Consider the following 18556-nt stretch of genomic DNA (forward strand, 5'->3'; position numbering starts at 1 on the left):
ACTGGGGACTAAAAATCTTTCATCAGCTGCTTCAGAATCATACAGAAATACCTCTAACAATGACCTCTCCTGACTTATTTTCAGGAAATCACTGACGTGTGTTGTACATGGATTTGAGTTGTCTTTCAGAAATTTACAACTTTCTTAAATAGCTGAATATCTTTATGATAGCCTGTCTAGTACACGGGGATGAATATATGAATTCTGCTAAGAAATTCCAAAGAAATTCATAGGAAATCATAAGAAATATGATGCTGGAACAATATGTTAGTATTAAAAGTGAAAATAAAGAGGAATTATTTCATTACTAAGTTGCTCTTCACAACTGATTCTTCACTCCCGTCAGTGATACAGCACTTTTGGCAGACAGCCACGGTACTATGGTACTATGGTTTACCACGGTACTATGGTTTACTATGGTAAACGTGTTTTTAGGGTTCTTGCACAAGGATACTGCTGTAGGTTGTTCTATAAATGAGCACAGGTTTTGGTCTAGACCTTCTTTGAGTTCAGTCTTGGAAAAAAAAAGCAAGCATAAATTGAGGTAGAAGAAAAAGCAGTTTGGCTTGCAATTCTTGGAAGAGACAAATAATTCTTGGGTACCTCTGTGAAATTCTTATTAATGAGGGGTGCTAAAACAGGGCCAAGCATGGTTGAAGGCAGAGATTTCTTAAGGTATGTATGATCTGACTTTTACAAATCTTTACAAATTTCATCAGGTTGTAAGTGTAGCTGCTATCTAAAGGTATTTAGATAAACACTTAAACAGTTATTTCCTAGCTAAGAATTAGCAGGACTCAAATGATCTTCAATTCATGGGAGAAGGTATGCCTGTTAAAGATTCCCATTTTCACTTGTTAGCTTTTCCACAGAAAATTTAATCCTTTCTAAAACAAATACCACAAAGTAACTTTGCACCAGGAATAATTTGGATGTCATTGGAAAAAAATAACCAGATTGTACGAGCTCAAAAGCTGACTGCTGAGATAAAATGGAGACAGATGCTATTTCTGTGCTACGCTTTTACATGATCTGATTTAAAGAGGGCTGGAGCAGGAAGCCAGGTAGCACCCTTTTGCTGTGCAGGAGACAGCCTCTGAAAATGTGGATCTGCAACAATGCCTTCTTCCAGGAATGGATGCAAACTGTATTGTCTCAGAGATCACACTATGACAGGATTCTGATTCTGTCATGCTCTGAAGTGGTAGATCCCAGGACAAAGATGTGATACGACAAACAATTTAGAGAATGTGACTCTTATTTACCTTCCATTTTGTGATACCAGACTAGATTGATGCTATATTGTGGCAAACGTCGACAAGAGTGCCATACTATGCTAATAACATCTTGGAAAGTCTTCATGGACTGGTTAATAAAGAGTCACAGCAGCTGACAGGAGTCAAGAAAACAAGTAAAACATTACGAATTATTAGCCAAGGGATAGAGAACATAGTGGGCTACATTATGCCACTGTAGTAATTCACAGTTCATCAACACCTTCAGTAAGATAGACACTGAAAATGTTCTCCAGTCTCCTTAAGGAGGATCTGACAGAGGTTTACAAAATCATGCATGATATAAAAAGGGTGGATAGGGATAAGAACTGATTTTAGTGCATGCTTGTCCTTCTGTACAAGAGCTACAGATCATCAAATGATGTAAAAAATAATTTATTTTATACAATAGTTAATAATTAATACATAAATTAATGATTTATATAACTATTAAAATTAATTTTATTAATTTTAATATGAATTAAAATAGTTTGAGGTTGGGAGAAGATTAGGATGGATATATGCTTTTCCTGTATTTACTGTTCACATCTGCAGATGTGAAAAGAAAAAAGAAAAAAAAAAGAAAAAAGAAAAAGAAAATAATAAAAAATTTTCATCCCCCCCAAAGCAGAATCACACAGAGAACTGCTGGAACCCCACTCTTAAGGGGCCACATATATTTTTAATCCCTGTTTATACTGATAGAGACAGTAATGTTAGCACAGACAAGTACAACCCAATTTACAGTGCCAGACAGTGCTGAGCAGGAGGTTTGCCTGGTTTAGGCACCTGCCACAGCAATGCACACATCTTGAGCCCCATTACCACAGGAGCCACTGAGACAGTCAGCTGTGTTTTAACTCCTCTAATGAACTTGTGCTGTGGATGCTTAACTCAAATCTGCAAAAGTATAAGGACAAGTGGCTGGAAATAGAAGAGATTGAAAGGCAAGGCTGAAAACTTACTGAAGGGCACAGTACTATAGGTAACAAATGGCATCAAATTCAGTAAGGTATCTAATCACAAGAAAGGAGAACGGGAACTCTCACTATACTTTATAACCATGTGCAGGTCGAAACTGAAAAAAGAGTTTGGTAGAAACATGCCTTAGCTAACATTACCATGAAAATGTTTAAAATACAAGCCCTTTCAGATGGAAGGTTAACAATAGAGTATGTCAATTCTTTTTTTTAAATTGTAATTAACCTGTATTTCCATATTAAAGTAAAATGGCTAGCTGAACTGCTGTGTGCTTAATTCTTTCCTGAGCTTTGTTCAGATACAAAGGTTATCACGTTGCTTACAGTATTATTGAGCCCTTGCATTTTGTAGGCCATAGTTCTTAGTAAAAATTCACTTTATTTTCATGATATATGCTCAGGGGAGCTACAGAATACTCTTACACTAATGAATGCCTAACGCTTCAAAACAAAGCTCCAATGTTATGAGTGCAGTTAAATGCAAAACACTGGGCTGTAGGGGCACAAACTAACCTACACAGAGTGAGGTTTTAAAAGTGCTAAGCTTAAAAGAGACTTTCTAGAGTTTCTACAGATTTCTAGAATCTGTCTAGTAGTGTACTTTTTCATTAAAAAATGTAAAATCTAAGTCAGACCTATTAACACAGGAATAATAAGTATGGGACAAACCTATATTCAAAGCATTTTATGAGCATTTAACTATTTTACTTAATTTAGTAGAAAAAGGTACACATTTTAGTTATTAACATTTATTATAGAAATTTGCTTATTTTGACTATCCTCCATTTGTTCCAAATGAGAAATATTCTTTTTGTTGTGTGAGTAAGGAGTAAGGACTACCTACCTCACAGCTGAATATGGAATCAGGCTATAAGAGACAGAGATGAATGCATAATTGCTATCTCTACAAAGAATTGACTCAGAGAACAAAAAGAAAAATACTGTGATGTTACTTTTAGAAGCTGATCTTCTATGGTATGCATTATTACACCATTATAGTGGCAAGATTAATGTGCCTTTAAATAATACATTTAAAATTTCTTTTACATTGCCTGCATAAAACAGAGTGCATCAAACTCCTGAGATCCAGTTCAAGCTTTGCTAGAGAGTCTCTCACAACAATAGGTTTATGACTTTAAAAAGTAAAGATTCCACTAGGAAAACTGCATAAGAATAAAAATGTCAGTTCCTGAAGAAAGTAGGATACAACCAATCCTTTTCAACATCCTAGTTCATCTAATAAATAGGCCACATACATTCCTCATATAACACTCCTGAATTCAAAGAATGAATAGCACAATGTTTTGTAACAATAAAATTGTTAAGACTTTTTGCAAAGCTTACAAATATAAAAAAGTCTGGTGTTTATTATTCTTTCCTGAAATAAAATAGAGTATTTGCTGCATGCCAAAAATACACTAACACAAGACTGGCAGGCTAAAAATGAGGTCTTATAAACCTGAATATTTATAGTGGATCAAATACTGTTAATATAAAAAGAAACAATTTTTTCAGATATTTTAGTCCTCTCTACTCCACAACGTGTTGGACAAGGTTGACAGTAGTTCAAGTATCACTGTGTCATATAGAAACTATTTTGTACAATGTCAGCTGGAACACTGAGCCTGTTGGTGTTACCCAACAGGGAGAATCTAGACAAAGTAAGGTTCTACTTTATTTTTTGTTTCAGTATCTGATAGCCCATTTTGCAGAATACTTTTTGTGCAGTCTTTACTGATCTTTCAGAAACAGAAATAGCAAAAAAAAAAAAAAAAAAGGAAAGTAGATACAGGAAAACAAATATGATTTTAGAAATTTAGGGGCAGTACTATTTTTAGGGTACTTTTAATAAATTTTTGTAATTCTCAAGGACTTCAAATTAATGTTATCTCTCAGTATAATATTTTCACAAGCTGGCATTTGGAAAAAAAATATTACATGCAGGTACAATAGTGATGCAAAATTAATTATTAGATATGAAGTAGTCAGCAATTAGCATGCCAAGCACAAAAGCTTAACTTTTGACAAAGGCAAAAATGGGTGAAGAAAATGAGCATCCTTCAAATTGTATTAGAAAGAGTATAGAAAATCTGAAATCTATACAATATATTGCTAGCTATTATCAAGATTTTTCAAGGTTAAAATCTTATGGTAGTTAACCAAATATGTCAGAAGAAACAACTACAAAAATTAACTTACATAATATAACCACTACCACACCAGTAAGCATTTTTAGGGACCAAATCACACAACAAATCTGATAAATTTAATTTTAGAAGACAAGACAGGTTTTTTTTGGTGTGTAAAGAATATATTAAGTCTGAAGAATCAAAACTTTCATGACAAATAGTCTATGAATAGTATTACTGCAAGTAAATGTAAGCTTTATAAAAAAACAAGCAAATGGAGAAGCCTGTGAAAACAGAAAACGTTCATAAAAAAAAAAACAGATCAATAACTATATATGATCTATAGTTAATATCACTCAAACAGAATAAGTTAGCGACTTGGTATTCTTTTACCCTTACTGTCAACAGAGGCTTCAGGAAGTGGTATAAACTTTCTCCATTTCTGCGTGATAGACAAAAGCTCAGCTGAAATTAAAGACATAACCTTAAAAGCTCTGTTTTGATTATATTTGGTATATAAGGACGTCATTTGCTCGTTAATTTTGTTTCTCTTTTCTATTGTTGGATCTCTGGATTTTTTTATCCTTTCATTTGGGACACTGAGAAGGCACACTGCAGGCTCTGTGACATGATCAAACTAAGAGCAATCAGTATCACATTTCCATTAAGACATAGTCAGCTTTGAACAAGTCTCTAGAAGAAATAAACAACTGAAAGCATGAACAAAGGCCATATGAAAAGTCTGTAATAACTAGGCTAACACTTCAGCTTTTCGGGTTACCAACATAGAAGTTTCCTTGAAAAGTAAGCTCAAATAATTACTTGTTAGATTAAATTGAAAGGAAAAAAGAAAACACGAAGTGGCCTGTAGAAAGAAAGACCTCCAAATGCGTAGTAGTCGAAAAGAATCTCCTATGTAAGACTGAGACTTCCATTTTAGTGTAATTTATCAGGTAAGTATCACAATTTGTTCTATCCCATTATCTAACAGCATAGTCTCAACTGCCCTATGGACTTCAGAGTTGTCAACTATCTCTTGAATTTTATTCCATCTCTTCAAAATACATTTCGTAATGTTATGTGACAATTATGACACCATCAGAGCAAAAAAAAGATCTTAAAATGTTGGATAATTAGCTAGTGGAAGGGTGCAGTAATATCAAATGGAAAATATACAACACCATTTTTGTATGTTTTTAGGTGGTTCTAAACTTCAGACACAGCACTGAATGCTCAGAGGAAAGCATGTTCAGAGGACTGTAATGAACGTGTCTGGACACATTATGAGCACTGTCAGCATAGCCATTCAAGGGGCACAGTGCCTGAAATTCAGAATTAGACAATGACTATTAGCTTTAAAAATGCATGTGACTGCTTGAAGGAGAAGATTTTTCCTCTTACTGGTCCCTTAATTACCCACACTGACACATACTGAGACAGATTAAATCTGTTTTGTTTGTTATGGTTGTTTGTTTGTTTTCCTTCTTCTGGAGGAACTGTTTATGGCTGCAGCAGAAAGATTTTGGTAAGGAAGTTCTCTGATACAATATGAACATGTCTTGTTTGCTGTAAGTCAAAGGGGCAGCCTGATTATGGGTCAGGAAGGGATTTCCACTTTTGTTAAACACATACAAGTCTTAGGTTGTTTAGTTTATTCTGCAGAATTAGTCACAGATCCTCTCACTAACACAGCATCAGTTAGGTTGGAAAAGACTTTCAAGATCATCAAACCCAACCATCACCCTGACCTACTGAATCCCATCGCTAATCATTTCCCTTAATGACACGTCCACATGTCTCTTAAATATCCCCAGGCATGGGGACTCTGCCACTTCCCCGGGCAGCCCGTTCCAATGCTTGAACACCCTCTTCGTGATGAAATTCTTCCTAATGTCCAATCTAAACCTCCCCTGGTGCAACTTGAGGCTGTTGCATCACATCCTATCACTAGTCACCTGAAAAAAGGGACTGACACCCTCTTTCCTTCAGGTAGTTGTAGAGAGAGATGAGGTCTCCCCTCAGCCTCCTCTTCTCCAGACCAAACGACTCCAGTTCCCTTTGAATCATTTGTACCACGTGTACATACCAACCTAATAAATACAATTCCTACTGCACAGGAAGCTCAGTCCCTCTGTTCTCATCCTGTGGCATAAAATATTTTAAACTCTTAAGGTCTGATATATTTTTGGCTAAGTACACCCACAGGGTTCAAAATAGGAATACCTGGGTAAAATGCAATGGTCTGTGATATACAGGTCAGACTAAGTGATCTGATGGTGCCTTCTGGCTGCAAAAGCTCCTAAAGCTCTGAAATCTGTTTTACCCACTACTTACACTCAGTCTTTCTACCAGCACTACTGTGCCTGAACGCTAAAAACCCACAACAAGAAGGCAACCATCTTACTCATTATGGCCTTTAATATCCCTTGCTGATAGTTTTCAATTTTTAAACAGCCCTACCTGTCGTGCTGTCTTTTATGTGTTCTCACAATTACAGATATAATTTTGGAAGCAAAATATCTAAACAGTAAGCATAATAAAAATGAAACAGGTTAAAGCTTATTAGCAGTAGGGAGCAGATATAGCAAAATCCTGCCAGTTCCCCTACATTTCCTCCCCAGCAGGGACTTTCTGTCAAGCTGTGAGTTAGCTCTATACAATAATGCAGGCTGCTGTTACTGCAATTGCACCTTCCTATACCTCGCTATTGTACTAAAAATTCACTTTGATTTTTGATTTCTTCCTTGGTAATAATAATATTTAAAGCAATTCCTGCAGAGCTAAATGTAAATTCCAGCACTGCATGCTAGATACTCAAAAGGGTATGAAAATGTAAAATTGATAAGAAAATTACACATTAAAAAGCTGTTTTATTTGCTTTAAAAATATTAACTTCCTCTCAACAAACTAAAGGTTCCTGAGCCAAGAGATAACCAGTTAATGACTGGAGTTAAGATTCCTTGAAATACCTCTCAAACATACATCATTCAATATATCAGTTACAATGTGGAAAAAATGATAACTATTTAAGGAACAAAGTCATAAATTGATAGCAATATAAACTGAAAGCAAATGAAGTCTGCCACATGAAACATGATCACAGACTGTCACTCTGAGGGTTTTATTCTTCATGTGTAGTGTCAAAAATAAGCACCTAGAAAAGAGAGTTGAACTGAATTAAGGACGTTCAAGATGGAAAGATTCCACTTGAAATTCATTTGAGAATGTGTACCCAAATGGGACAGAAAACGAGAAAAGTTAATGGTCAAAATCTGCTTTCTGGGCATTAAGGTCAGCTGATTTTATGATTCAGAATTTAAATTTCAGACCCTGATTGCAAAGATGTTTTCTTTGAAAGTCTACTTTCCTTCTGAACTTTGAACTTGAGCTGTTGAGCTAATTTTCAAACCAAGTGTCAGCTCTTACCTCACATAGTCTAACTACAGTCACAAGTTCACCAGCAGATATACAGCACCATTGGCTACTGCTGTTACACCTGTAATTAAATTCTGCAGTACATAGTGAAGAAAATTGTGATGCTACTGGAGGCAGAAGAAAACCAATTTGAAAATTCTGGTGGCACTCCTAAACTCCTATTAATTGCCAGACTTTCACTCATTGAGACAAACACCTTTAACAATAATATCAAATATAGATTTGGGTCAGCTGTCCTGGCTGTACTCTCCACCACTGCCTAAGGAAATTAACTCCACCCCAGCCAGACCCAGTATACCCGCTAATGACAGGAATTTCAGGATAACTAATTTTAGGCACCTAAAAACGATAAGCCAAGCTCGAGTTAAAATGCTTTTACATAACATGTATTAATATATATGCCAGTTAAAAGTTGATGACAAATACAAATACATATTCATGGATGTGTTTGGGTATGTATGTATATTTATCCATATGCATATATATGTGTATGGGGAGGATGGGAAAGTGAAAATATATATCTATACATCTCCCCTTGTCATTCTGCAGAACATGCACAGGGAGACTATGCACTACTGAACAGATATCTACAATTCCATGCAAAGATACACTTGACAAATTATGACAAAACTTTACCAAAATTACTGACTTAATTAGAAATGATTGACAATTAGTATTTTCATCAGTTAACAGTTACATTTTCCTCTTTGAGGCTCACTCCCTTCTTTATAGGGTTATATGAAGAAGTTAACTACTTTGTCAACTACAGGAGACGGTCAGGATGCTTCTACAAAGGTGCTTATAAATGAGATGCATAAAGACCTGCATAATATTAACACTGAGTAATGTCTAAAATGAAATCAAAGTTAGATTTCAAGTGTTACCAGCTGTGTTACAACTAAAGGAATGACAAGAGCTATACACATGTATCACAACAGCTGGAAGCATTTTTAATTTTCATCCATGAAGCTGAATAAATACAGGGAGGAAGCTGAAAGTGATTATTCACTGCTGAGCTGGCATGCATGTTACTGAGTATGGACCAGTTAGCACTGGTTGTTTTTTTTATGCAAACACTTAAATAGATTTCAAATAATGCTAGTTCACTTTTAGGCTGTATTACATACTCATTTAAAAATGGAGTACAGAAAAAAATATATATATATTTTGTTTTATCTTGACATTTTTGAGTAGGGAAATCAAATATCTGTAATTGATTTAAATATATATACACACACAGGATTTAAAAGCCACTCTGATATTTTTAGAGAAGGGAAAAGAATGAAATTGTTATTATGACCAGCACAGAGAACCAGAGATCAAGATAATCAAGTACTGGAATTTAGTAGGATCCCTTGGACTGTACTATACACTAGTAAGACAGTATTTCCACTGGAAAGTAGTGCAGATTTAGGACAGACCAGTTGTAAGTAAAACATGGAGGCTGAGGTGGTAATCTGGCTGTTCTTTCGGTCCTGATCAGCAGGATTAACTCATCTGGATGAGAACAGAAGAATTCCAGAGCTGATGAATGTCCTGACGTTGGTTCCTTCATTGTGGAGATCTAAAGTGCCCTACATGTAGTTAGGATTGCAGTTTAATAGGGAAGTTTCTTGAGTGAAAATAGGACCTTCATCACTTTTAAATCAAAATGGCATCCTACCCTCTATATAGAGGCACTGACAACAGGTACCAGACTTGGGGCTGAAATTCTGCTAATGGTTTTCACAGCCATCACAAGTAAGACTTTTGACCAGAGGCTCTGGTCTGAGCAAAACACTGGATGCATATATGCCCTGTTGCTTAGCACAAAAGTGACAGGCTCAAAGCAGAATTAATATTTTCAGCAAAGGAGATGAAGAATCACTCAAAAAACTCTTATAAAGGGACTGCTCCAGGGGAAAATCAGTCAACCTGGATGAACTAGGCTCTTTACTACCCTGAACAACTTGACATGTGTTTCTTCACTGTGTCTAACTGAAAAACAAAGTTCATTTGCATGTATATATTACCTGTAAATGCCAAATAAGCTGGTGTAAATCAATTCATGAGAGTCAGAGAGTTATGCTGCCTCATACCAGCTGAGGATTTGATTTTATCTATCTACACCAACATTCACACGAGTAAGAAACCCTCCCCTTTCTTATGTTGTTCATATTTTATGTTTATGTTCTACAACAGGTTAAATTCATGTACACTGTTTAGAACTTTATGCAATCATATGTTTATATATGTTTATATATATATTCATTTTATAATAATGGCTTTAGTTAAGAACATGTACACTGCTTCATTGTTGTTTTTGTTGACTATATTCCTTTTTAAAATTCATTAAGTTTCCACTAATATTACAAATAGGGCATTATAATCTTCCTTTTTTTAAGAAAAAGGAAAGTGGCAATTCTTTTACTTTGCATTGTGACCGGGTGTCAAAAGGCAGAATAGTTTCAAGGACCTCCAGAGTTCCACTATCTGCATTTGACCTGTGTTAAATATTCTCATTACAGTCGCTTCAAATGAATACAAAAGCTTTGTTTAATCCTAACACAGGGGAAATGAAATACACCAGGCACAAGATGAAAGACCCACTACCACTGTGCTATTTGAATGCACTGCTTGTTCTTAACATGGGCCATAAAAGAAGCCTGCTTTAATACATCAAACTGTAGAACACTCAAAATAGCATCTAGTAGCAAAATAAATGTTATAAACCTGATGAGACAAAAAAAGGAAACAGAAACATGTATTTTCTTCCTACGGAATTTTTGATAGGCATAGCTACTGGCTTGTGGCAATGCTTTTCAAAAATATTTAGTTTGCTTTTGCTAAAATTACCAATTACATTAATTAGTCCATGCAAGATTTTTCTACGGTGTAAATGTAGTGTGGTTTTAATCTATCATTTATACCTTTATAACATTCATTTTCTTCTTACATTTTAACTATTCTGTTTGAGAAGCTAGTAAAAGAAGACCAGTTAAACTAGTATTACCTACACTATTGTCTATAGGGCATGGAATTTACAAAACTATTTGGAAATATAACAATTGTATTCAACATAAGTATTAACTACTATGTATGATAAAATATACAAAAACGTACCTGAATATTACAGACTTACAAAATCTGTTCATGATGCTAAAAAAGTACATATCCTCTCACGGAAAGCTTTTATTTATTTATTTATCTTATATTCCTTTTAGGTTTTATGGTAATTTTCTCCATAGGTAAAAAGAATCTTAAACTCTGTCCAATCTGTTGCAATAAGAACAAGCTTTGACTTCCACTATTTGAGCATAATCTATTTCTACTTAGGATAAAGAGTCACAGAATACATTAATTTTATTTAAATTCATGCCAGTCTGCATACTTCAAATACTACGTGCACATCTGAACAATGCAGCACACTGCTGTTTTACAGATCCATGGTGCCATTCTAAATGAGTGCACTGAAGACATAATTACTCCAGAAACCACTGCACACAGCTAGACAGCTTCTGGTTCTGGAAATAACTTGTTTATAACTACCTTGCGACTCTGCAAACTTTTGTAGGCAAAATGGAAAGATGTATGGTAGTATGAATGGTACTTGTGTGGGCGTCAAGGAAGGTACAATGCAGGTGTTCCCTATAATGGGCCCAGAGGCTTTTAGATGACTGATCTGAGATATTTAAAAAATATATCTGGTTCAGGCTAATTTACATCTTTTGACATCTAAACAGTTTGTAAATCTGGACAAAAGGGTTTAAATTTAGCTACTTACATTTGGCACCAAGCTACTTAAGTGCTGCAAGGAACCCATTCATAATATATATATCAGATCAAACATTGCAAATCTTTTTTCCGTCACTTCTGCATCATGTGATACTAAGACACACATTGTCAACAACCTGACTGGCATTCCTGACAGCATGAAAGTCAGCTCTAGCACTCTTTGCTGGATTTGAAACAACCACAGGATCACAGCCACTCATGTTGAATTCCTCCATAAAAAGGAAAGCTCTTGTTAGAAGAAGGTAGGTAGGAGAAATTTCAAATCTACATTTGCTCAGCAATTTATTGGAAAGAGAGGACCACAAAACTAAAACTAAAGCAAGCAAGCAAACAAACAAACAAAAGCTGTGTTATAAAAGCCAAAACACACATATTTTTTCACGTCACATGAAGTATTTTGCCAGGTAGATTTTTCATGGCTGACTATAGAAAATACAGCGGGAGCAGCCTAAAATTAAATAAAAGTTAACAAAATAACTCAGAGTGAACGTTGTGGTCTTAGAACTTATAACAATCCTGCAATTACATGAAATGTCTTTCTATGCAACCCTCTCCTCTATTCTTAACAAAAAACTATTGTTTTCATTGTTTCATCCAGCTTTCCAAAATCTCCCTTCACCACTAGTTTGGGATTACTCACAAATACAGGCAACGGGAAACTTTGTGGTGGTAACAAAACATTGAGTACTAAATGTGCTAAAGTATTTACCTATACATTTTTCTTTGTATGGCAAAGAAATCAGAGATAACATTTCAGATAGTTCTGGAAAATCTGCCTCAAATTTTTTTGTATAACATCAAATCAAAATATGAACTGAAACTCATTTTTATCATTCAGTCATGTTTATCAAGAACTATATTTCAAAAGCAGCAATAGGCCTCCAAACTTAACTTTAAATGAGTTAATGTGCTCTTAACTCAGAGAAAAATTGAACTACTAATACTTTTTCATGGAATGTACATTTGATCGGCAACAGCCAAAGCCAATATCTATTACACGGATTATCAAAATTGATTTATTTTACTGGCCTAGCTATACACACTCTTGCTGGGGATTAGCAAAATGTAAGAATAATAAAACAGAGCAGTTAAACAAGCTGGAATGCCTGCAATCTTGAGACACTACAGCATGTTTCTCCTCATGTCAGTGAGAATAACAAAACAAACCAAAGAGCAGACATTCAGAGGTAGAAAAAAGTAGTTGCGATCTTGCCCATCTCAATTAATCTAGTGGAGTCTGCTGCCACAGACAGAAGTATAATCCGTGACCTAAAATACACTAACAAATTACTACAGTGATGGTTCTGCATGGAAAGCCCATAGGGAGGAGGAAAAGAAGGTAGAGAGTGGACTCAGCTCTGAACTAAATATAGTGAGAGCTCTATCCAAACAGTACAACTCAATCCTCATTGAATCAAGTGTGTACAAAAAGTAAATTAATAAAATTTTGCAGGCACAGTCACTGTTATATCATTATACAATAATTATTTGGAATATTTCCATCTATCAATAATACCATCTGTCCCACCCAATACAAATGGACTACAACCCATCTGGCTTATTTTTTTCTATTGATTACTCTGCTGAATGAGTTAGCAAAACCACTTACAAAATCATCATATTACATGACACTGTCATTAAGAGATGTGAAGTAAAGAAAAACACAAGATGAGACTTAATTGGAAAACTGTCAGTTCTTCTTCCAGAAAGTTTTAGCGATGCTATAAGCTTTTTTTTTCCTTTTTTTTCTTTTTTTTCCTTTTTTTTTTTTTTTGCTACTTTTAAAAAAAGTAAAAAAAAAAAAAAGTTGTAAATGCTAACTACTGGATTAGGTAGAAACTGTTCTACCACACTATCACACAATTGTTACTATTTCTGAAAAGTATATTAAAGAAGCTCTCCGAAGGTATCTCCTTGAGAGTGTCAAAATGTCCCAAAGTATGCTGGTGAGAGCTTAAAACTTATTAGGACTCCTGAAGAGACTATGGAAGGAGTACATCTTAAAAATGGGGTGGTGGAAGCTGCTGAAGGGTGGCACTTGGATTTGTTATTTCCAATTATGTTTCCCAGGATTTGGCCTTGATTATTTGTTTGCATAATTGTCTCCATTCTATTTTTGCAGCCTCTATATCTTTTGATTTTAACTACTGCTTCCCTTCACTTTAATTTCTACAACAACCTTAATAACGATGCAAACTTTCTTGTCTATCCACAGAACTTAACTGCTTACCTAGACTCCCCTATTCTAGTTTCAGTTTCTACAACACCCTGTTAGTTTTAACAAAGGAAATCGCTCTTGTGTACATTCACAAAGTTGATCCAGAGATATTTTTTTTCAGCCCAGTGATTTAGTATTTCTTTGGAGTGAGTCCTCACTGAGGCTGCTGTCTTATCCTTCCCTCCTCAATCATTTTTCTTCCTCCACAGTGGTTTCCTCGAGGCTACAGCCTTTCATCCCTCCACCAGATTTCTGTTTCCTCTGCCACCCCGAATGGCTTTTCCAATAACATGCCAACTCCAGCTGATGCAGGCAGAAGACAGGGGGCCAGGGCCAGATTCCAGCTCTATGAATATGATCCTTGATGGCTGTGGGTGTCTGGAGCTCCGGGAGGCAACGTTCAGGGAGGTACTGGAGCAGCAAGGCTCCAGGGAACAGGGACCGGAGCACAGACACCCAGCGACCATCTGGAGCCAGGGAAAGCAGGATGACAGCAGTGGAAAGGAGTTGTACAGGTAGCACGGAACGACACTGAAATATGTTTATACAGTCCCTATATATAAAATATATAGAATGATTCAACTGAAGTTGCTGACCAGTAGTACTTAGGTAGAGGATATTTACCAGACATCACTGTGACAGAATGCTAATAATTTTGATGCCTATGATCTAGTCAATGTGCTAAATACAAATACCTCAATCATAATACACCATCATTTTGCTATTAAACCCAGAACATTCATCAAATAGAACTGTAAAGTCTAAAATCTTTCTTAAAAACATAATTAAATGTATGGTTTATAATGTCTAGTTTACAAGAAATGAATTTTGAGCTTCACTGTTTTGTTTGCACAGTCTCTATTATTTCCATGGATGACAGAAGCAGAACAATATCAACTGAGACACCATTTGCTCTTATTAAACAATCTGTAGGTTGCTATTGATTCATGCCCTTGTCTGCTGCTTGAAATAAAGTTCAAGAATAATAAAATACTTTTTGGTTTGGCTGACTTAATTTACTTGCAGAAAACAGAGCGTTATTTCATGTCATTGTATCTAACAGAACTGTAGTAGTGTTGGTATACCAAAAAGAAACAAAAAACAAAAACTAAGACAAATGAGGGATGTGCTACTTATATTTTTAAATACAGATGCCTTTAGAGTAAAGCTACTCTGTTCTGGCTTCCACACAGTAAGACAGTATTTTACAAGCTACTTCAAATAAAATATTAAGAGGTATGAAAACTACATTTCCTGTTTTCAGTGATTCTGTGGAGTTAGGGACAAGTGCAATTTAATAATTTATCAGAAAACTTTACCATTTTCCTTCTTCTGAGAATGGAATCAGACAAAAAGAACATTTCTCCTATTACTGGCTAGCACTTCTCCTCCAATACAAAACCTATTGATGAACATCTATTTGCATTAACAATTACATAATCAATTATATTTTCAGGACAGGACAATTCCTCCCTCTGGTTCTCTGTAGCAGAACCATTTGGTACATCTTTTCCTATCCTTTGCTGTGCACATAAACATTACTAATCAAAAAGTATGCTTAGCCTGAGGAAAAATTCAGTTCTGAATCTCCTTTTGACAAAATGATAGGGAAATTGGAACATCTGGCTGCTAAAAACATCTCTTTCCCACTGATATTTTACATTTTTCCAAAGCATTTTTAGATCATTTTGTGGCACTCTTTACTTCATCTGCTATTTATTTTTTTGCTATTTCTGATAATTTCATTAATGAATATGATCTAAAAAGCACAGATTAAGATTGATAAGCATCCTATAGACTTGTCTGATGCTCTTCTAGGATGTTTTTTTTTAAACATTCCTGAAACCTGTTAGGCAGCTAACTCTTCACAGAAGTGAGTGTAGGCAGCAATCCATTTTTTAAACTATGGCTTGAGCAATCAGGAAGTGATAAGAGACAGATACTATTAAAAACCCGAAAGTAAGCAACCTCATGGGGTATTTTTCCAGTAGCTGAAAGAACTGCCTAGTGATCTCATTAAGTCAAAGAAAGGAAAGACTAGATAAACAGTCACTGGTACATAGACTAATTACAGGAGACCTAAAAGATTATATCTGGAAAATGGAAAAGTTTCAAAGAACTGGCAAATACTACCAATCTTCCCTGAAATCTGTGTCTGCACGTATTACAAATGAGAAAGCATGTAGGCTACATGGTCATGGTACATGTTATTAACCAGTCACATAGCAAAAAACATTCTCAGCTTTTCAAAATGACTATATAGGACACTTTCTGAGAATAATTTCTCTACGCTGAATTAGCTTAATGCTACTACGACTACATGCAATGTCTCTAATTACTGCCTCTAAGTCATCATGAGACAGTAAATCATCTAAAACATTTTACCTTAAGATAATATGTTAATAAGATATACTCGAATATGCACTGGTGTCATACTTGCTGTTTCCATTTACAGCTTGCAACATCGGTCTAAACCCTTAAATATGGCAGACAGCATTATCTTAAGAACTATATTAATATCTCTGCAGAAAGTCTTAGGATCTGATATAAATATGGCTAGCAAAAACAAGGCTGAGGGCTTCCTCAGTATGACACAAGCTTTGGAATATAATCCCTCACAGGAAAAAAGAAAACCTAGGGCATTCATGAATTTGAAAATATTGGTATAGCCTTCTGTGTGACTAGAATAATGTCTTATCTAGAAGAACGTGTCTTTCCTAATTCACTTTTACTGTTTCCAAACCAATCCATAGAAATGTATGACCATTTTTCAACAGCACTACAAAAGGTGAGGTTATTACTGTACACTGCAGGTTAGCTACTTTGGTGAATTTTTAGTACACAAAGATCTTAATAACTGACCTATTTCAAATATACTGTAAAATTCAACTCTTCACCAAGGCATTCACCAAGAATACCATAACATATAAAAACACCTGACAGCATGCCCTAGAATAGAAATTGCAAGGTGTAAACAAACCAAAAAATTTTACATTAAAAACACAAACAATCAGATCTTAGCAGACTTAGAGTGCTACAGAGAAGACTAGGAATGTTTCAAATTCAATTCACTTGGTCTTGGAGGAGGGTACTCAGGAGGCTACTTTATTAATAAATCTAGGTTGATTGTGTCAGTTTCCATACAAAGCCTACATCTTCTTCACTCAGTGACAAGTGCCTAGTGCAAAGACTGAAAGTGAAAGCAAACAGAAGGAAAAGACTTTGGGACTTCTGTGGTAGTATTAACACAAGCCATTTATCTCCCTGAGAAACTATAGTAAGTTATATTAAGTTGCATAGCAATTCTGCAGTAACTACTCTTGTTTACCCATTTATGAAGTAGCTACATTTTATTTATTTAAGGTTTTTGGCCAATACCTTTTTAATGCTTGCAGAGTATTCTGCGACTATGGTACATACACAAAAGAAATTATTATAGTATGATTATAAATCACTGGGGAAATTATTATGCTATTAGAGATCATCTAGGGTGAACCAACAGACTGGCACACGCCATGCTGGTCTTAGAAGTTCAGCTGAATAATAAGTAATAATAAGCAGTAAACTGCTAAACTCAGTTGTCATGACAATATTGCTTGTAAGAAAGAATGGGAAAAAAAATATCTCAACAGAACAAGTAATAAAAAGTTAAAGTAAAATACCCAGTTCCTATTATGTAAAAATATATGGGCAGAGGTAATTCAAATACAGCATTGTTCCCATTTTTGCTAGAGGAACTGGCTGCTCTTTAAGAGTTTTTTAACATATTGCTTTGGGGAATTAAAACAAAGTTAGTGATGAATGTAACTTTCTATTATGAAATTTTCTGTCTCAATTGTGCACAGCCACTTATGAGCCAGAACATAACAGCTCAATCAAACGTTATTATACCAGCTTTACTTGAACCCCTCTGAAATGTACAGAGAAAATTCTGATATTACCACACGACTTAGGGGGAAAAAAAGACAACCCAGAAAGAAGAAAATGGATATCACAGCTACCTTTTTACATTCTCTTAATTTCTTCTGCCATATAGAATGAGCAACAGGAACGTGCTTGCTGTCAGTTACATAGCAGCTTGCTGTGATGACGTGATGGAGTGCCGTCTTCTGGCTCATAGCTTGAAGGACTCTCTCAACATGACGGAGGGCAACTACACCCTCTGTCCATATGCTGCCACAAACAAGCTGCATTGTACAAGGTACTAGAGCTATCTGTCCAGCGCAGTAGAGAACATCTCCAACCTAGGGAAAAAGAAATAAAACAGTAAGATTCTGAGAATTCAGAGAAAACAAAGGAAGCATTTTTCACCTTTCCAAGTAATTTCTTCCAACACCACTCTTCCTTGCCATCCTTTGTCACATCACTAAAAATGTTGTAAACACGGCATTCTAACAGTCATTTTTGATAAGGATTTATATATACTATACGAATACAGCACTGTAATAAACTTTAACAGCTATTACATGGATGTATGCGTCAGTTCAAAATAATATCTGACGTTAGTGACTGTTACTGCTGCTGGATCACACTGATGACCCAACATGGTTAAATATATTGATTGAATATATTGAATATATTGTCATCTTGATTTCTTTTAAGCAAGCTTCCATTTTTTCACTGTTCCATTTGTTTCAGTGTTCAGTTTCAGAGTGATGATGCATGCTCTCTTTCAGAATATTATAAAAATCGTGACAGTCCAGAAGGTAAAAGGAAATTACAGACTGAAAATAAGATGCAAAAGAG

General features: G+C 35.3%; 1 protein-coding gene across 4 annotated transcripts in view; it reads right to left on the bottom strand.

Moving 5' to 3' along the window:
• Positions 1-18556, bottom strand: part of DPH6 (diphthamine biosynthesis 6) — a 196012-nt gene that overhangs the window by 40667 nt on the left and 136789 nt on the right. For all 4 annotated transcript variants that reach the window (XM_080594343.1, XM_080594346.1, XM_080594344.1 and 1 more), the window contains exon 13: positions 17812-18054. In XM_080594343.1, coding sequence (XP_080450469.1) covers positions 17812-18054 — 243 coding nt within the window. The remainder of the gene's footprint in view (positions 1-17811; positions 18055-18556) is intronic.

This window comes from Anser brachyrhynchus, assembly GCF_964034855.1.
Source record: "Anser brachyrhynchus genome assembly, chromosome: 5".
Classification (NCBI taxonomy): Eukaryota; Metazoa; Chordata; class Aves; order Anseriformes; family Anatidae; genus Anser; species Anser brachyrhynchus.